Raw genomic sequence first — 19,132 nt, forward strand, 5'->3', positions numbered from 1 at the left:
AGCAACCGAGCAGAGTCTGAAAGGAAGAGGAGATGCTAGCTAGGAAAGACTGAGGAGAGAAAGGGACAGCACTGGAGGAAGAGCATGATGAAAGCCTTGGAGGCTGGAAATGCCGTGGTTTTTGGGAGAAATTCAAGTACTGCTGAAGTCAGTGAAAATAACATCTGTGACAGGAGATGGGGCTGGTTGACAGGTGCCAGATGATAGTGGAGTTCAAGATTTTTCCAGTAGGTTGATGTTTCTTCGGGAGGTTGACCTGTTGATTCTGTGATAGACTATTCTAGAGTATTTGCAGAAATGTAAGTCTGCAGGATATGAAAAATCATTCATATAAGATAGGTTGTTTCTGCTAGAATTGGGATTTTCCTGTGGTAATAATATGGAATGTTCTTCATTTAATGAATATTTCCTCAAATGTTACACTTTGTCAGTTCTACCCAAAAACAGTATTCACGACTTTTTCTTCCATGTGTCTGTTGGGAGGTTCCCCCAAAAAGAAGTACAGCTATAAAGAGTTGCTCATAAAGTATAGTGTCTTGGATCAATAAAAAGAGGAAGAAATTTCCAAACAAAAAGTTGTAAGAGTCCAGTTCACAACTACATTTTTTAGAATATATTTTTCTACTGCCAACTGAGGGCCAGAAATCCCTGAAGATGCCATCACTTTAGGGCTCAGCCTCTAGCTCTGTGTGTGTGTGTGTGTGTGTGTGTGTGTGTGTAATTTGAGAGAAATCAAGGGATATGGGAACTTAACAATGTATTAAAATATAAAAAAGCAATGCCCACATCTTTTTTTACTGCACAGGAATCAGAAAATAAAAGAAGACTACTAAAACAGGCTGCGAGTAGTCAAAGTGCCACAGAAGTTCGCTTGAACAGAGCTCTAGAAGAAGCAGAAAAGTATAAACTGGAGCTAAGTAAATTAAGGCAAAATAACAAGGTATACAAAGATTGAATTGTTTCCATAATGTTCAGTTTTGTTAACTTCCTCTTTCATGCAAGCATCAAAAATGATAGTTTTAATACTATAATTCTTGATGTCATGATTTAGCATTTCTCTTTTGTGAAATATTTATTAGTATTACATATATTTTCATTAACTTAAAATTATATGCTTTAGTTATTATAGTTGAGTGACAGTACAACTCTTTGGATGATTCATTCATTTCTTCATCCAAAAGATCTTGGGCTGGGAGCATGGCTCAAGAGTTAGCGTGCCTACCTAGTAAGCACAGGGCCTTGAATTCAAACCCTAGTATTGCCAATAAATAAATAAATAAATAAATAAGTATAGCAAAAGATCTTTATTATATGCCAGTCACTTTTCTAAGTTCTGAGGATAAGCAGTGAAAAAAATATGTTCTGTATCTCAAGTCTGTTATATTCTGTGAGCCTCAATTTTGTCATATATAAAAAGAGAGGGTCTAGTTTACTGGGCAGGAGTTGTTGACCTTGAATGTGTCAGGATCACCTGGAGGGCTTGTTAAAACAGATTGCTGGCCCAGCGTTGGAGCTTCTCATTCAGTAGATCAGAGGAAGACCAGAGAATTTGCAGGTGCTGGTGGTTCTGAACCATGGTGTACTGACCATACCATTACATAGTTATTGAAGGCTCACCAGCATACCTCCAGGGTCTAGCAGTGCTTGGCATTGGGTGAGCATTCAGTGCCTTAAGTATGTGCTGAATAAATGAAGACTCAAAAGACTGATGTGCATTAGACTGTTGTAGATTCTATGACTATTAACGTTTGGTATCTGTGTCAACCTGGAAGGGTAAAAGGTAGTACTCTACCCTTATGACAGTATTTAATAATCTCACAAGGAGTTGAATGATGACATTAAGAATTACTTTCATTTCACATATAGAAGATACATTTTGGACTGTATTAGTAACAACAGAAGTACAATGACCTTAGACTGCTCAGCCACAATACCTAACTACACGGAATACAATTGACCTTGATTAGTTTAACAAAGTCAAGTATGTAACATAGTGACTACAGAATTGTCTCATAGAGGTTATCTATGTTCAAAAGCCAGCAATGATGCCATAACTGAGCTATTAATAGAAGTTATTAAATGAACAATAATAATTACAGACTTGCCAATAATTAGCATGTTATTAGAGTATCATTTCCAATTTGGTGCATTTTAAAGGGATTTTGAAGAAAATAAAAGGAAGAGTAATTACGTGTATCAGGATTTACTAACGTTGGTTGTGGATTTGATTGTATATTTGAAAGAAAAACTGGTTTCCATGACAGCTAATTACTGTGCTTATTTCTATGCAGCCATTTTGGAAATTCAAGTCATGAGAACTTGGGATGTGAACAACTTAGTGTAAACTGTCAATACTAGAAAAACAACTTAGATTTAAGATACAACTCAGTTTCATTTGATTTTCTATTTTTCTGTCTAATTCATTTATCCGTGCTCTCAAATTATTTTCCTTTTCTGTTAGCTTTGGGCTTTAGTTACTTTTTCTAGCTTCTTAATAAGTAAAGTTTGGTTGACTTGTTCCTTTTAATGTAACATTTACAGCTGTGAATTTTCCTCTTAGCACTGTTAAACTCTTTCCTGTAAGTTCTGGTGTATTGTTTTTGTTCTCATTTGGTTCAAGATTTTCTACTTTCCCTTGCTATTTCTTATTTGAAACATTGTGTCCTACAAAGGCCCATTTCTTGAAGGCTTGGTCGCCTGTCTGTGGGAGGTGATAGAACCACTAGGTGGGGCCTAGTGGAAGGAGGTTAGGTCACTGGGGCATACCCTTGAAGGGGATATTTGGACCCCAGCCCTTTCTTTTTGCTTCCCAGCTGTCATGAGTTCTCAAGACCTCTTCTGTCACACACTCCTGCCTAAAGCAACAGGAACAAGTGACACAGACTGAAACCGTGAGCCAAAATAAACCTTCCCTCCTTATAAGTTGATTATGTCAGGCGTTTTGTCACAATGATGGAAAGTTGACTATGTTAAGTTTCATATGTTTTTATTTCTAATATAATTTCATGGATTGAAAAGATTGAAATCATACAAAATATCCTTTTTGAACTTACCAAGCTTTTTTAGAGTCTACCATGATCTATCCTGAAGAATATTTCATGTATATTTGAGGAAAATGCATCCAGCTATTATCAGAAGTGATATCTTGGATTTCTCTTGGGTCCAGTTGGTCTGTAGTGTTGTTCAAGTCTCCCGTTTCTTTCTTCTCTCCATTTTTGAAAGTGACACATTGATGTTTCCAACTGGTATTGCAGGGCTTTTTGCCTTTACATGTGTTAATGTCTAGGCACTCTGATGTCTGGTGTGTGTATATTTAAAACTGTCATACCTTCTTGGTGAATTGACTGCTCTGCCTTTATGTAATTTACTTCTTTCTTCCAGTTTTGACTTACCATAGCCTTTCCTGCTTTCTTTTACCATTTACATGGAATCTTTTTCCATCCTATTACTTTCAGTCTATGCATGTCTTTAGATTTAAAGTAAATCACTTATAGACAACATATAGTTGGATCCTATTTTTCCAATCAGTGGGGCTTTTTTGCGGGGAGGGGGAGGAGTTTATTACTTACAGGGAAGGATTTGCAGTTGCCATTTTGTTCATTGTTTTCTGTATGTCTTACCCCATTTTTGCCTCTCATTTCCTCCCTTATGCCACCCTTTCTGTTTTGTAATGACACACTTTGGTTCCTTTCTCAATTTCTTATGTGTATGCTCCATATTATTTTAAACTGATAGAGCAAATTAACTTCATTTACAAAAACAATACCTTTAGAGTTCTGCTGCCTCCTGTGGTATTGATGTCATAACTATATCTTTAAGGTACTCCTAACTTCAAATTATAGTAACTTTATATTTATTTTTTGTGATGCTATGGAACAAACCCAGGGCCTTATGTATGCTAAGCAAGTGCTCTATCATTGAGCTACCTCCCCAGTCTGATTTATAGTAATTTTGATGTTTTTATTTTTTTATTGTTGTACTGGGAGTACATTTGATATTTACAAAAGTTCTTACAATGTATCATAGTTGAATTCAACCCCTCCATAATTATTTAATGGTTTTAAATACTGTAAAAGAATTAAAAGTGGAGTTCTAAGACAAAATTATAGTAATATAGAGCTTTATATTACCCATATAGTTGTTTACTTGAAAATATCTGATATTGTTATGGCTTTTGAGTTATTGTCTAACATAACTTCCTTAATTTGAAGCATTCCCTCTTAGCATTTTGTTAGGCAGGTATATATTTTATTTTGTTAAGACAGCTTTTGCTTGACTGAAAATGTCTTAATTTTTTCAATACTTTTAAAAACACTTGTTTTATATATATATATATATAAAACTACATATCTATCTATCTATCTATCTATCTATCTATCTATATATTGTGTGTGTGTGTGTGTGTGTGTGTGTGTGTGTGTGTGTGGTGAGATGATGTTTGAATTCAGGGGTTTGCACTTGCAAAGCAGGCACTCTACTAATTGAGCCACACCTCCAGTCCATTTTGCTCTGGTTATGTTGGAGATGGGGGTCTCTCAAACTATTTCCTGCTGGTGGAGTGGCTCAAGTGGTAGAATGCCTTCCTACCAATCATGAGGCCATGAGTTCAAACCCCAGTACCACAAAAAAAAAGTTCCCAATCAAACTATTTCCTGGGACTGGGTTCAAATTGCAATCTTTCTGATCTCAGCCTCTCAGGTAGCTACGATTACACGTGTGAGCCACTGGTTCCTGGTGGTATTTTTTTTTTTTCCTTTTAGCATTTTAAATAAATCACTCTCTTGCTTTCTGGTTTACAAGTTTCTTCTGAGAAATCTGGTGCATCTTTCAGATGCTCCCTTTTACTGGATGAGTCCTTTATTTTCTCCATTTTTGACTGTTGATTATAATGTGTATCAGCGTGGGTCTCTTTGGGTTGACTGCTTCTTGTATTTGCATATCCACTTGTAGTCTTAAATTTGAGAGGCTTTCAGCTATTTCTTCAAATAAATCCCTGGCCCCTTTCTCTTCTGAGATATATATAATATCCAGTTATAGTGTACCTGGTGCTAACTCCTAAGCCCTGTAGGCGCTGTTCACTTTTCCTTTTGCTCCTCTGACCTGATCAACACAAATGCAGGCTCTCTCCTGGTTCAGTCTGCTGTTGAGTCCATCTTGTGAGTTTTTCAATGCAGTTATTGTAGTCCTCAGTTTCAGCATTTGTACTTTGGGCTCTTTTTAAACTTTTTTCACATAGCATCTTCCTGATTTCATTTAGTCATCAGTGTTCCCGTAGGGTTGGTTCATGGAGATAAATTTTTTTCCATTGAACAAGCCATGTTTGTTTCTTAGGATGCCTTCAAAATGTAAATTTAAGTGTTCTTCTGAAAAAACACCTTCCTCTTCCAGTCTGGTCATGTGCAAGGGAAGAGCTGTGTTACTCAGCATGGAGAAAGGCTCAGGGACCTCTCAGTCCCTTTCTGGGATGCATTGTCCTGGGGCCTTTGCATGTGCTTTAATTCTAGATTTCCATACACATGGCTGCTTTTAAGAAGCCTGTTCCCCTGGAGTGTCAACCCTGCATCCTCTCAGGACTTCAGGAGCAATATTACATTCCCTAGTCCCATGTCTGAAAATATGTTTCTGCAGCCTCCAACCTGACATCCAGATTACGCCATGTCCCTTCACTGCTGTGAGTCAAGCAAGACAGGAGAACCAGTCTCCTGAGCAGCTCTCATGGGTCAGGATGCTATAGGCAAGTTCCACGCTTTTGTTTCCATCTCAAAGGAGGACTTAGGAATCCGTGGCCTGGTGCCCTCTTCCTGACTGTATTGTGTAAGAGAGGGTGTGGGAAAGTTCAGAACAAAACACCATGAAATTTTTGCTCATTTCGAGTGTGGCTTTTGCTTGAGTAGTCATTCCTGGGTTGTTGCTGCTGCCTAATTAACTAGTTTCTGGTATTCTCACAAAGCTACTTTGGTGTGTATGTTCGTATTTCAGTGGGAAAAGCAGGGGACTAGAGCTTCCTAATCTGCCATCTTACTAGTATCATTCTTAGCTTTAAAGATATGTTTTTGTAACATTACTGGCCTGTCTTAAAGTTCACTCATCCCTGTTCTGCACTGTCCAACTTGTAACAAAGCTTATCTACTCAGTTTTTACTGTGGTCACAGGCTTGTGATGAATTCTCTGCTCAGCGCTTTAAAATTACCTTTCACAGGTACCTAGGCATCTCACCCTCTAAGTGGCATTTATGAGTCTTCTAAGATTTCTCACAGGAAATGTCTACCACCTTGGCATCTGCTAAGACTTTGTGCTTCAGGGCTGGCTCTGTGAACACACAAATTGGAAAGTACTCTCAGGAAAAAGATGTCAACCAATGTGCCACTGGTTTTTCAAGGATCACTTCCAGAGTCTGCTTAACTATCAATTACTCATCCATGTTTTCAAATATTATTAAAAGTATGCTTAGGGGAGTTCGTCTATACAAGTTATTTTGCTGTTACAGACTTCAAATGGAAGTGACCTGACCATGGTTAATAGCTCTCATTCTGATAATTTAATAACATAAGGAAATTTGGGTTGTGAATATGGTTCAAGTGATAGAGCTCCTGCTTAGCAAGTGCAAGGCTGAATTCAACCCAAGTACCACCAGAAAAAATGTATGTATATTTGTTAAAAATATTAATATGTGATATTTTTCCTTTTAGGATACTGCAAATGAAGAACTCAAAAAAATTGAATTCTTAAAAACAGAAAATAAGAAGCTAGAAAAACAAAAAGGAGAACTAATGCTAGGGTTCAAGAAACAATTAAAATTAATTGATGTTTTAAAAAGGCAGAAGGTGAGTCTATCTTAAAATGAAAGTTAGATATTATCTGGATATTTCCACTGAAATACTTAGTACTTTTACTTAAGTATGACTAATTTTTGAGTAATAACATTCAAAACTCATCACCCAAGCAAAAGGGATTGTTAAATAAAGACATGACGGTTATGTCCCAAACACAAAAAATGGCGATTGTTTTCGTTTTCAGACCTTAGAGTGAACACTGATTCCAGATCACTATTGTTTTTTTCAATGTGTGGTGACAAGATAGGAATTCAGAGTTCTCCTCCTTTTCCTTCTTACAAAGGTCAGGTATTACAGTGTTCATTTGTTGAGTTAATTCAGTTCCGCTACAGACAAGAAAAGCTTCTTTAGTTTGCACCTTGGATAGAATTATCACTGAGCCTCACAGAATACATCTTCTCACAATAGGACTTGTAGTATATTTTTCACACACTTATACATGAACTGTTCTGTGGTTACTTTTAAGTCTGTTAATATTGATTTTTTTTTAAAACAGATGCACATTGAAGCTGCCAAGATGCTATCTTTCACTGAAGAGGAGTTTATGAAGGCACTTGAATGGGGAAAGTCATAAGTGGCCTATGACAGTATGTGACAGCCATTTTAACTTATTTTTTTTCTATTCATAAGTAATGAAAATATGATTGTGAAATCAAAATAGTTTCAAAGAATTTCCTGTTTAGATATAGGGAGACAAAATTAGTTACTACTCTGATATGTAATTAATGAAAAAGGATTATTATTCAAAATAAAGCAGCAGGAATTTTACTTTTGTCTCTCATGACCTACTTGCCCTTTTTGACTTTTAAAAATATTTTATGTTCTGGAAGAAAGCAGAACAAGATCCACCCTTAACATAGCATTGGTGGACACCAAAAGCCCACAGCTGCTGCAGTCAGTTCACAGTAATTCAAGATGGAACCTGAATCTGTCTTGCAGGAGCCATAGGTTCCCATTTGGAACCAGCGTAGCTGTACTTATCTGGAGTCAGCAGCTGAAATATCCATACACAAAAATACCTTCATAATAAATGGCTATCTGTACTACTAAAAGCAACCTACAGATTCAATCCCCATCGAACTTCCAAAGTTATTCTTCACAGAAATTGAAAAAACAATACTAAAAGACCCCAAATAGACAAAGCAAATCTAGGCAAAAGAGCAACACTGGAGGTAGCACAATATCTGACTTCAAATATTACTACAGAGACATAGTAATAAAACAGCATGGTACTGGCATAAAAACACATACAATGGAGAAAAGAGCCTCTTCAGCAAATGGTGCTTAGAAAACTGGTTATTGATATGCAGAAGACTGAAACTAGACCTCACCCTGAAACTGTCTCTCACCCTATACAACAATCAATTCAAAATGAATAAAGACCTTAATGTAAGATGTGAAACTTTGAAACTACTACAGGAAAACATAGGGAATAGACATAAACAGTGACTTTCTGTACAGCACTCTAGTTGTTCAGGAAATAAAAGGAACAATTGACAAATAGGATTGCATCAAATTAAAAAGCTTCTGTACAGCAAAGGAAACAATTATCAAAATGAAGAGACAACCCACAGAATGGGAGAGATTTCCCAGCTATTCACTGGACAATATATCCAAAATATATGAAAAACTCAAAAAATTAAATGGCAAAAGAAGAATCCAGTTAAATAAATGGACAAATGAGCAGTTCCCAAAAATACAAATAGCTAATAAATAGATGACAATCTTTAGCCATAAAGGAAAAAATGAATCAAACAGATTCCATCTTACCCTAGTCAGAATGGCTGTCATTTAAGAAAACAAGGAGCCTGGGCACTGGTGGTTCACATCTGTAATCCTAGCTACTCAGGAGGCAGAGATCAGGAGGATCACTGTTTAAAGCTAGCTGGGACAAATGTAGTCACAAGCTCATATCTTAAAAATAACCAACACAGAAATGGGATGCAGAGTAGCTCAAGTGGTAGAGTGCCTGCCTAGCAAGGTGAGTCCCTGAGTGAGTTCAAACACTAGTACTGTCAAAAAAAAAAAATATGTATACATACATACACATATATGGGGAGGATGCAAGGGGAAAAAAATCATTGGTGAGAATGTAAATTAGTGCAGGCACTATGGATGTTGGTAGAGAGGTTATTCAACAAAACTAAAAACTACAATATGATCCTGTTATACCACTCCTAGGCATATATCTGAAGGAATGTAAGTCAGCATACAGTAGTGACACCATGCTTATGGCAGCACTGTTCACAATAGCCAAACTATGGAATTAGCCTAGGTGCCCAACAACTGATGAATAGATAAAGAAAATATGTTACATATACACAATGGGTACTATTTAGCTATAGAAAAGAATGAAATTATGTTATTTACAGGAAAATGGATGGAGCTGGAGATTACATTGAACAAAATAAGCCAAGCTCAGAAAGACAAATGTTGTATGTTTTCACTCAGATGTAGAATCTTGACCAATAATAATAATATGACATGGTTGTAAGAGGGGACTGTTTGGAGGGAAAACCAACAGGAGAAGGGAATGAATACAGTTGAAGTATTTTGTATATGTATATGTATATCTATATATGAAAATAATATAATGAAACCCACTGAAGACTTAAAGGGGAGGAGGGAGAAGAGTTAAAGAGTAATAGAGGGGATGAATTTTTCAAAGTACATTATTTGCATGGATGAAAATATCACAATGAAACCCCATCATACAATTAATTTATGCTAATAAAAATAAGTTTAAAAATACCTTCACAAAAACATAGGACACCAGGTGTGAAATCACAGTACCTGTTCCAGCATAAGAGATGCACTGAGGAGGGTATATTTCCTGCACTTTCCCTCCCCAAATCCCAGGTAGCACAACATGGAGAGAGGTACCAACTGCTTGGAAAAAAAAGTACAGAAATTGGCGGTGTTCTCCAATACTTGGCCCACCAAGTAAAACCCAGGATACTCATGGCCTTGCCTTGGTGCCAGACTGGAACCCATGCTCCCTGCAAGATAGACTCAGTTCCAGCCTGCAATATTGCTGGTGCACTACAACAGCCTTAGATAGCGTGCAAACCTCAGTGGCAGGCAGGATTTGACAGCAGCTGTGGTTTCTGGTGCCCCTCCCCCACCCAGTGCTATACCAGCCTCACAGACCACTAGATTGTGGCCTGTACTAAACTGACTGTGGTGTTCCTGGGCTTAAGGTACCCTGTGGTGCTGAAATGGCTAGGGTAGGGGCTTAGTGACCACAAGACATTCTGCCCAGAATATCTGAGCAGACTTACAATTGAAGGGCAAACCAGACTGCACAGACTGGTAATTAGATACTGGTGCAGGACCAGAAGGATCAAGAAGAGCCAGGGAAATAAGACATCACTAAATGGACAAAGCATGGTGCCAGTAACTGACACCAAGGAAATGAAGATGTGTGAACTGCTTGATAAAGAATTTGAAATAGCTAATTTGTGAAAACTCAGTGAACTTCAAAAATGAAAAAAAATCAGAAAGGTTGAGACTGAAGTTATATTAAAAACTGAAGTACAAAGAACAAAATGAAAAATGCAACAGAAAGCATCAACAGCTGACTTGATCAAGTAGAATGAAGAAACTGAACTTGAAGACAGGCTACTTGGAAACATACAAGAGAGGAAAAAGAATGAAAAAAGCTTATGGGACAGCATCAAAACAAATTTATGAGTAATGGCAGTTGAGAGAAAAAGACAAAAATAATAGAAAACTTTTATGTATACTAAGGTCAAAGGTTTCCAGTGAGTCAATCCAAGTAAGACTCCCCATGATGTGTTATAATCAGTCTAAATCAAAAACCAAAAGAAGCAAACCACATTTAAAGGAGTGCTGGTGTACATGGCAGCAGACTTCCCTGAAGAGCCCTCAAGCAGCAGGAGAGGGTGGAATGATACATTAAAGGTGCCAAAAAGAAAAACTGCCAACCATGAATACAGCAGTTAGTAAGGTGTTCTTCAGAAATGAACAAAGGGTTCCCCAAACAAAACCTGAGAGACTTCATCACCATCAAATCTAAATTACAAGAAATACTAAAGGTAGTGCCTCAAGCTGAAAGAAAGAGGCTAGTGAGTACATAAGATCATAAAAGTCATTGGTAAAAGTATACAAATTCAGAATGCTCTCCTATTATAATGCTGGTAATACCTTTAGTAGCAAAGTTAAAGACAAAAGTGTAAAAATAAAAGTGACAGTTTGTTAAGGGATTTACAATATGAAAAGATGTAAATTATGACATCAAACAAAAAATGAGGGGGGTTGTGCATGGTGGCTCATACTTGCAATTCCAGCTACTCAGGAGATAGAGAACGGGAGGATTGCAGTTCAAGGCCAGTGGAGGCAATAAGTTAGCAAGTTCCCATCTCAGCTAGTAAGTCAGGCAGTGATGACATGTTCCTGTCATCCTAGCTCTGCAGGAGGTAGAAGACTCACTATCTGAAGCTGGCCCTGGGAAAAAATGCAAGACCATACTTGGGAAATGAGTAAAGCAAATCAAAGGGCTGTGAACATGGCTCAAGTGGTAGAGCACCTGCCTAGCATGTGTAAGTCCCTGCATTCAAACTCCATTACCACCAAAAACAAAACATGACAAGTGTGGAGTAAAAGTGTGGTTATTTAAGTGATCAAAGTTAAAGTTCTCAGCCTAAAATAACCTGTCATAACTATCTTTTGTGTATGCCTCATAGTAGCCACAAGGAAAATCTTACATATTAAAAATAGAAAAGCAAAGAGTCAAAATATACCATTACAGAGAAAATCATTTAACCACACAGAGACCGTAAGAGAAAAGGAAAAGATCAAAAAATGCAAGCAGAAAACAACACAGTGGGCAGCAGTAAGTTGACCTGAATGTATGGATTAAGTTCTCCAATTTAAGACAGAGTAGCCAAATTGATAGGTAAAATAATCCATCCATATGCTGCCTGTAAGAGGCATGTTTTAACAGTAAGGACACACAGACATTGAAAGTGAAGTGATGACAAGAAGCTATTTCATGCAAATGGAAACCAAGAGAGAAGGGTAGTTATCCTTAGACAAAACAGTCATTAAATCAAAACTATAAAGAGACAAAAAGATCCTTATATAATAGTAAGATAATTATGTCACCAATAAGATATAACATTTGTAAATATATATGCACCCAACACTACAGCACCCAAATACATAAAGCAATTTATATTAGATGATTTGAAGGGAAACTCAGGCTGTAAAATTAAAATCATAGAGGCTGTCCACACCCCTCATTCAACAATGAAGACGTCATCTTCACAGAACATTGGTAAAGAAACATTGGCCTTCAATAGGAGAAGGGAACCAGGAACTAGAGAAAAGGTTAGTTTGAGAAGAATTAACCTAGAAGGTAACACACATACACAGGAAAGCAATGCGAGTCAACTCCCTGTACAGCTATCCTTATCTCAACTAGCAAAAACGCTTGGTCCTTCCTATTATTGCTTATACTCTCTCTTCAACAAAATTAGAGAGAAGGGCAAAATGGTTTCTGCCTGGAAATGAGGGGGTGGGGGAGAGGGAGGGAGTGGCGTGGTTAAGGGAGGGGGTGGGGGGAAGGGGGGAGAAATGACCCAAGCATCGTATGAAAAAAATAATAAAGGGGAAAAAGAAACACTATCAAAAAAAATTGGCCTTGAATTATGGTTTAGTCATACACAAAACAGCCATCGAACAGCAGAGTGCACACAGAATATTCTCCAGGACAGATCACATGTTAGTCCACAAAACAAACAAATTTAAAAGGACTGAGATTATATCAAGTATCTTTTTAGATTACAGCAGAATAAAGGTAGAAATCAATCAACAGGAGAAACTTCAGACACTTTATTATCATGTTCCCAAATAACCAGTTGGTCAATGAACAAAATAAAAGGGAAATTTAAAAATTTTCTCTCAAACAAAAATGGTAACAAAACAAAATGTATGGGACACAGCAAGAGCATATTTATAGCAATATTTATTGCTATAAATGTCTGCCAAAAGATGTCATCTCAGCAATGCAAAAAAACCCCTCAGTCCAAAATAGTATAAGAGAGGAAGCAACTACATCAGAGCAGAAATAACTGGAGATCAGAACAATGCAGGTTAGACATCCTTAATATAAAATGCTCCAAAATCTGAAACATTTGATCACTGACTTAATACCGTAAGTGAAAAATTCTGTACCTAGCTTTATGTGACAGGTTATAAGACACAGGTTCATGAAAAACACTGTAGAAAATCACCTTCAGGCTGTGTCTAAGGTACATTTAAAAATGAATTTTGTGTTTAGACTTTGTTCCCATCTCCAAGACATCTCATTATGTGTATGCAGATATCCCAAAATATGAAAAAATTGAAACACTTCTGGTCCCAAGCATTTTGAATAAAGCATATTTGACATACATAAAATACCAATGAAACAGTTGGTTTTTTGAAAAAATAAAATCAGCAAACCTTTCGCTAGACTAAGAAAAAAATACTCAGATAAAGTCAGAGATGAAGGGCTTGGGGGCATGGCTCAAATTTGCAGAGCAAGTACGAGGTCCTGAATTCAATCCCCAGTATTACCAAAAAAAAAAAAAAAATCAGAGATGAAAAAGGAGACATACCAATGATACCACAGAAATACAAAGGACCATAAGAGATACTTTTGTACAATTATATGCTAATCAATTAGGTAACCTAAATGAAGTGGATACATTCTTGGACACAGACAACCTACCAAGATTGAATTATGAAGACACAGAAGTCTGAACAATACAATAATGGGAAAGATTAAATCCATAATAAAAAGTTCCAAAGAAAAACCTATGGACCTGAAAATGTCATTGCTGAATTCTAAAAACATTTACAGAATAACTAATAACAGTTCTTCCAAAACTGCTAAAAAATTAAAGGAGGAAAAAAAAAAGGAATTCTTCTGGACTCATTCTACTAAACTAGCATTCCCCATGCCAAAACCAGACAATGGCAAAAAAAAAAAAAAAAAAAAAAAAGCAAAAGTACAGGCCAGTATCCCTGCTGAACACACGTGCAGAAATCCTCAACAAAACACCAGCAAACCAAATTAAAAAGATCATTCACTGTGATCAAGTGGGTTTCATCATGGGATGCAAGAATGGTTTACCATATGCAAATCAATAAATGTGATCTGTCACATTAACAAAAATCTGGTAATTTCAACAGAGCAGGAAAAGAAGCACTTAAAAGAATATCCTTTCATAATAAAAACTATAGGAGTGTACCTCAACACAATAAAAGCCATATATGACAAACCTACAGCTAGCAGACCAAATGGTGAAAACTTGAAGCTTTCCTCTAAGATTTGGAACAAGACGAAGGATGCTCACTTTGCCAAGTATATTCAAGATAGCAGTGGAAGTCCTAGCCAGAGCAATTGGACACGGCAAAGAGAAGGCATCCAAATAGGAAAGAGAAAATTAAACTGTCTGTTTGTAGGTAACATCATATATATACACACATATAGGACCCTGAAGACTAAAAAATCTTGTAGACCAAATAAACTTTATAAAGTAATAAAATACAAAAAGGAACATACAAAAATCAGTAGCATTTCAACCCATTAATAGCTGAGGATCTGAGAAAAAAAATCAAGAAAGCAATCCCATTTACAATAGCTACCAAAAAGATACATGTGTAAAATCAACCAAGAAGGTAGAAGGTAGAAAATTTTCACTGAAAACTATAAAACAATGCTGAAGGAAATTGAAAAAGACATAAGTAAAAGGTATTTCATGTGCATGGATTAGAAGAATATCATTGGAATGTCTGTTCTACCCAACAGATCGATAGATTCACTGCAATCCCTATCAAATACCCACAACATTCTTCACAGAAATAGAAAAAAAAAAATCCTAAAATTCACATGAAAAGGCAAGAATCCACATCACTAAAGTATTCTTGAGTAAAAAGAACAAAGCCAGAGACATCATATTGCCTGATTTAAAGCATACTATGAAAAGCTCTGTTAATGTTTTGATAGTATGACACTAGCAAAATAAAAACATCAAACCTGTATACCAATGGAACTGAAAAGAGAGTTCAGAAATAAATCCACACATTTATAGCCCACTGATTTTTGACAAAAGTGCTAAGAACATACAATGGGGAAAGACAGTCTGTATAAAACATGGTGCTGGGAAAACAGATTCACATGCAGGAGAGTGTGAGACTCTTATCTCTTAAGTATTTACAAAAACCAACTTAAAGTAGACCAAAGACTCAAATGTAAGGCCTGCAACCTGGAAACTACTACAAGAGAACAGTGGAAAGGCTCCATGACATTGATCTGGGATATGACCTCAAAAGCACAGGCCACAAAAGCAAAAATAATGATGGATTCCATCAAACTGAAAAACTGCTACAAAGCAAAGGAAACAATGGAGTGAGAGAAAAGGTAAAAAAAAAAAAAATGCAAAGTATAAATCTGATAAGTTAATATCCAAAACTATGTAAGGACCTCAAACAACTCAATAACAACAAAACAAACAGCCCAATTAAAAAATGGGCAAAAAATCCTGAGTAAACATTCCTTGAAGAAGACATAAGCGGCCAATATGAACATGTGAAAAAATTCTCAGCATCACTTACCATCAGGAAAATGCTAAGTAAAACCACACTGAGTTATCACCCACCCAATTAGAATAGCTATTATCAAAAAAAAAAAGTTGGCAAGAATGTGGAGAAAAGGGAACACTTGCACACTGTGGGTGGAAGTGTCAATCATTACAGAAAACAATACAGCCAGCATGTAGATTCCTCATAAACTTGAAAAGAGTTACCTCATTACTGGGGGTACAGCCAAATAAAATGAAATCAGTATGTTGAAGAGACACTTCCCTGTTTATTACAGTACCATTCACAGTAGTCAAGATAGAGAACCAACCTTAGTGTTTATCAGTAGGTAAATGGGTCAAGAAAATGTATATACACAATGGAATAGTATTCAGTCATAAAAATGAAATTCTGTCATTTGTAGCAACACCGTCATTACGTTCTTGAAGCTAGGTACAGAAAGACAAATGCTGTGATCTCACTTATATGTGGAATCTAAAAAAAAAGTTGACCTCTTGGAAATAGCAGAATCCTGGATAGCAGAGGCTAGGAGACAAAAGGGGAGGAGGCACTGGGAGATGTTGGTCAAAGGATCTAGAATTACAGTTAGCTAAATAATAAATGCAGAGAGATTGTACAGTATAGTGACCATACTTAATGATAAAACTGTGTTCTTGAAAACTGCAGAGTAGATGTTAAGTTTTCTCATTGGGAAAATGCTAACTAATGATGTAATGTGTTTCAAATTAGCTAGGATTTAGCCATCCACAATGGATATGTATTTCTAAACATGTTCAACTTTATCTGTGAATTAAATTAAAAAATAAAAGAAAAAAATGTTATGTTCTGGAGAGTGAAGTCCAGTCCATAAATGATAGTTTAGCTGGGAGAAACTTTCTTGATGTGACAGTTAAGCGCATTAGGAAATAAAGCGCTTTAAATTCTTTACTCTTTCCTTTTCTCTTCCCTTACACTAGACAGCAAGATATGGTGTAAACCCAAGCTCTAAATATTTCCCTGGCCAAATCAAGGAATAAAGTTCCTAAACAAGAATACGGACAAGGCTGCCCACTTTGGGCTGGAGCTCTGTATTTGTTAAGAACAGTATCTCCACCCAGCACAACAATAGAAAAAAATTATGTTTCTTTGAAAAAAAAAAAAACAAGACTGTCTTGAGGATGGAGATACAGAAAAGTCTCCCAACAGTACTAGAGGTACTGAGAAGTTAGTATCACTCACACACACACACACATAATTGTAACATGATGTCACAGAATTCAAACTTCAAATTATCAGTATAAAAATAACTAGAAATAATTTTTCAAAGTATTAATGTATTTAATTTTCATCTGACAATTGTTTCTAAATTATGAAATACACTGATGTTTTAGAAAAATCCAAATAAGCAATGGATTCCTACTAGCATTGAATTGTAAAACAGAAGTCACACTGCCATCTAGTGGTCACATGCATAAGAACCTAGGTTTACCAAAAATGGTGTCACTTGTCTTCACAAACCTCACTCCTTTTCTGATAGGCTCTCCTAAACTCTTCGCCAAGCATGTCAACGTCATCCTCTTTCTTAAACACTCCCTACAAGAAAAATTTGTGTGGGTTACTTTCAAATGCCAGAATATTTCACTGAATGCTTTTAAGACTAACATATAGACATGAGCTTAATAAAATTATCCAGGATAATGAAGCCTATTCAGTATGAAACATTTTTGAAAATCAGTATTTTCCAAAAATTATGACTTTATATATATGGAATATTCTTAAATCAGTTTCCTGATTTACCATCTCCAGGGTTGAAATTTGTCACAGGAATCTGGACTCTTCTTCTACTTAATTATAAATACTAGTTTATAGTTAATAAACTGTAAATTAATTGGCTTTGGAAGAAAAGGAATTCCCCTATCTTCAGCACCTCTGTTGACAGGAGGGTGGTGGAGGGGAAGACACAGCTGTGCTGGACTCGTGCATGGGATTCCTTCGACCTGCCTTTGTGCCACTTCATAAACAAACACTGCATCTCGCAGAAAGAATCCAGGTTTGGAGTTAAGTCATTTAGGCAAGCCCCTGAAATGCTTCACTCTTCTAATCTTTTTGCCTACAGTATATAGAGAAAGGTTCCTTTAAACAAAATTAAACTTAAGAATTTATCTTGCAACTTAAAGGATTTAAAGGTCCACTTAGGTTGTCTGGGGCCGTTGGGATCTAGGGGATAAGGTCATAACGTGACATCAGGCTTCTTGGGGGGTCCTCTTGCCTCCACAAAAATATTGAAACCCAAAGACTCTTGGAAAGTACAACCTATTTTTATCAACTACATCGATTATGTGTGGATTTTTATCATTAATACATTGTTTTGTATTCAATCTAACCAATTCAGACTTTAAGGCCCAGTGGCCAGGCAATACTTGTACTCGTAATACTCCCTCCTTCATTAGTACTGCACTGAAGAAAAAATACACACTTCATTGTACCAAGTTAATAAAAAAATCAAATAGCATTTCTGTATTTTAAGTATGGTGATTTTATTTATGATTCTAGGTGTTTGGGTGGCCTATTAATAGTCACAGTGTGTCTCACATGAAAAGTCACTTTCCTCTGGAATTAGTTTTAAGAACCGAGGTTACCGAGTACCTCATTCAACACCACCTTCTGCACTGCACAGTAAGTTTGTCTCACACTTATTGCTAGACTGTGCCTGTCACTGGTGCTACCAATGATAACATTTCACTTACATCATCATCTTTGGTATATCCAGCGTTGTAGTTGTTCTAGGGGAGTTTATTTTTAGATCTTCTATGCTAAAAGGAGAAGGAGCCTCCACGAGAACATAAATTCAATAAATCTAGCTCTTTCCTCTCGTAATGTACCAAGACCAATTCTTATTTGAGACATGTCTAAACTGACTCAGAGAGGTTCAACACCTGCCAAGATCCCACGAGGCTTCCTAACAGGAACAAGCAAATGACATCCGCACCCTTTAACATCCTAACTTCATGTTCTCTTCATTTTTAGAGGTGAGTCTCACCTTGGGGAGATACCCGAGTAGTTTTGTAGCATGTTCTTTGAGAAGTTTCAGTCTTTCTTCCTCAATAATTTCATTAATGCACCCTTGTCTTCTTTGCTGCAACTGCCATTCTTCCAGTTCACGTTTCTGGAAATGCAAATCAAATTTTATTAACTGTTACAAAGCACATTAATCTCTTAGGAAGTTTTCAAATAAAACTATTCTTGCTATGAATTAGATGTTAAAATTGATTATAATACTAAGTTCAAAAAATACTAGTGTTTATCTTTTATATATATTATTTTGTATGTCTGTACAGATCTGTATTTCTTTTACCATCATTATTCCTTTAAAGTTACAAGAACAATGATTATATCATCTAGCTATAACTTAAAATATAATAGCCCTCATATTCTTGAGTTTCTCACTTTTGAAACCTTTGAATTACTTTGATTACTTCCACTAGTCTATGCTATATGGTTAAAAAATGCATACAATTCTCATCTATTCCTCCTTTAAAAAAAGTATTCTTAAAATTCATATTTACATTCTTTCCTGTCTCCTTCTCTTGCTGTATTTATAGCCTATTCCATGTCACCACCTCACTCTTATTTTTTTGGTGAGACTGGGGTTTGAACTCAGGGTTTCTAGCTTGCCAAGCAGGTGCTCTACCACTTGAGCCACACTTCCA

The 19,132-nt window shown here is 36.4% G+C and overlaps 2 protein-coding genes across 5 annotated transcripts in view; one reads left to right on the forward strand and one right to left on the reverse strand.

The window, feature by feature from the left end:
* The window catches only part of Tex9 (testis expressed 9), a 41,214-nt gene extending 33,613 nt beyond the window's left edge, over positions 1-7,601 (forward strand). For 3 of the 4 annotated variants that reach the window (XM_074066011.1, XM_074066012.1, XM_074066014.1), the window contains 3 exons: positions 806-940; positions 6,690-6,824; positions 7,330-7,601. In XM_074066011.1, the coding sequence (XP_073922112.1) occupies positions 806-940; positions 6,690-6,824; positions 7,330-7,407 (348 nt within the window). In that variant the 3' untranslated portion in view covers positions 7,408-7,601. The remainder of the gene's footprint in view (positions 1-805; positions 941-6,689; positions 6,825-7,329) is intronic. The other variant, XM_074066013.1, reaches the window with a different exon arrangement.
* A 5,424-nt stretch (positions 7,602-13,025) lies between these two features.
* The window catches only part of Mns1 (meiosis specific nuclear structural 1), a 53,274-nt gene continuing 47,167 nt past the window's right edge, over positions 13,026-19,132 (reverse strand). The window contains exons 9-10 of the mRNA XM_074066015.1: positions 18,463-18,588; positions 13,026-17,015 (exon numbers count right to left, since the gene is read on the reverse strand). Coding sequence (XP_073922116.1) covers positions 16,923-17,015; positions 18,463-18,588 — 219 coding nt within the window. The 3' untranslated portion in view covers positions 13,026-16,922. The remainder of the gene's footprint in view (positions 17,016-18,462; positions 18,589-19,132) is intronic.

Source organism: Castor canadensis, chromosome 2 (genome assembly GCF_047511655.1).
Source record: "Castor canadensis chromosome 2, mCasCan1.hap1v2, whole genome shotgun sequence".
In the NCBI taxonomy this organism is placed as follows: Eukaryota; Metazoa; Chordata; class Mammalia; order Rodentia; family Castoridae; genus Castor; species Castor canadensis.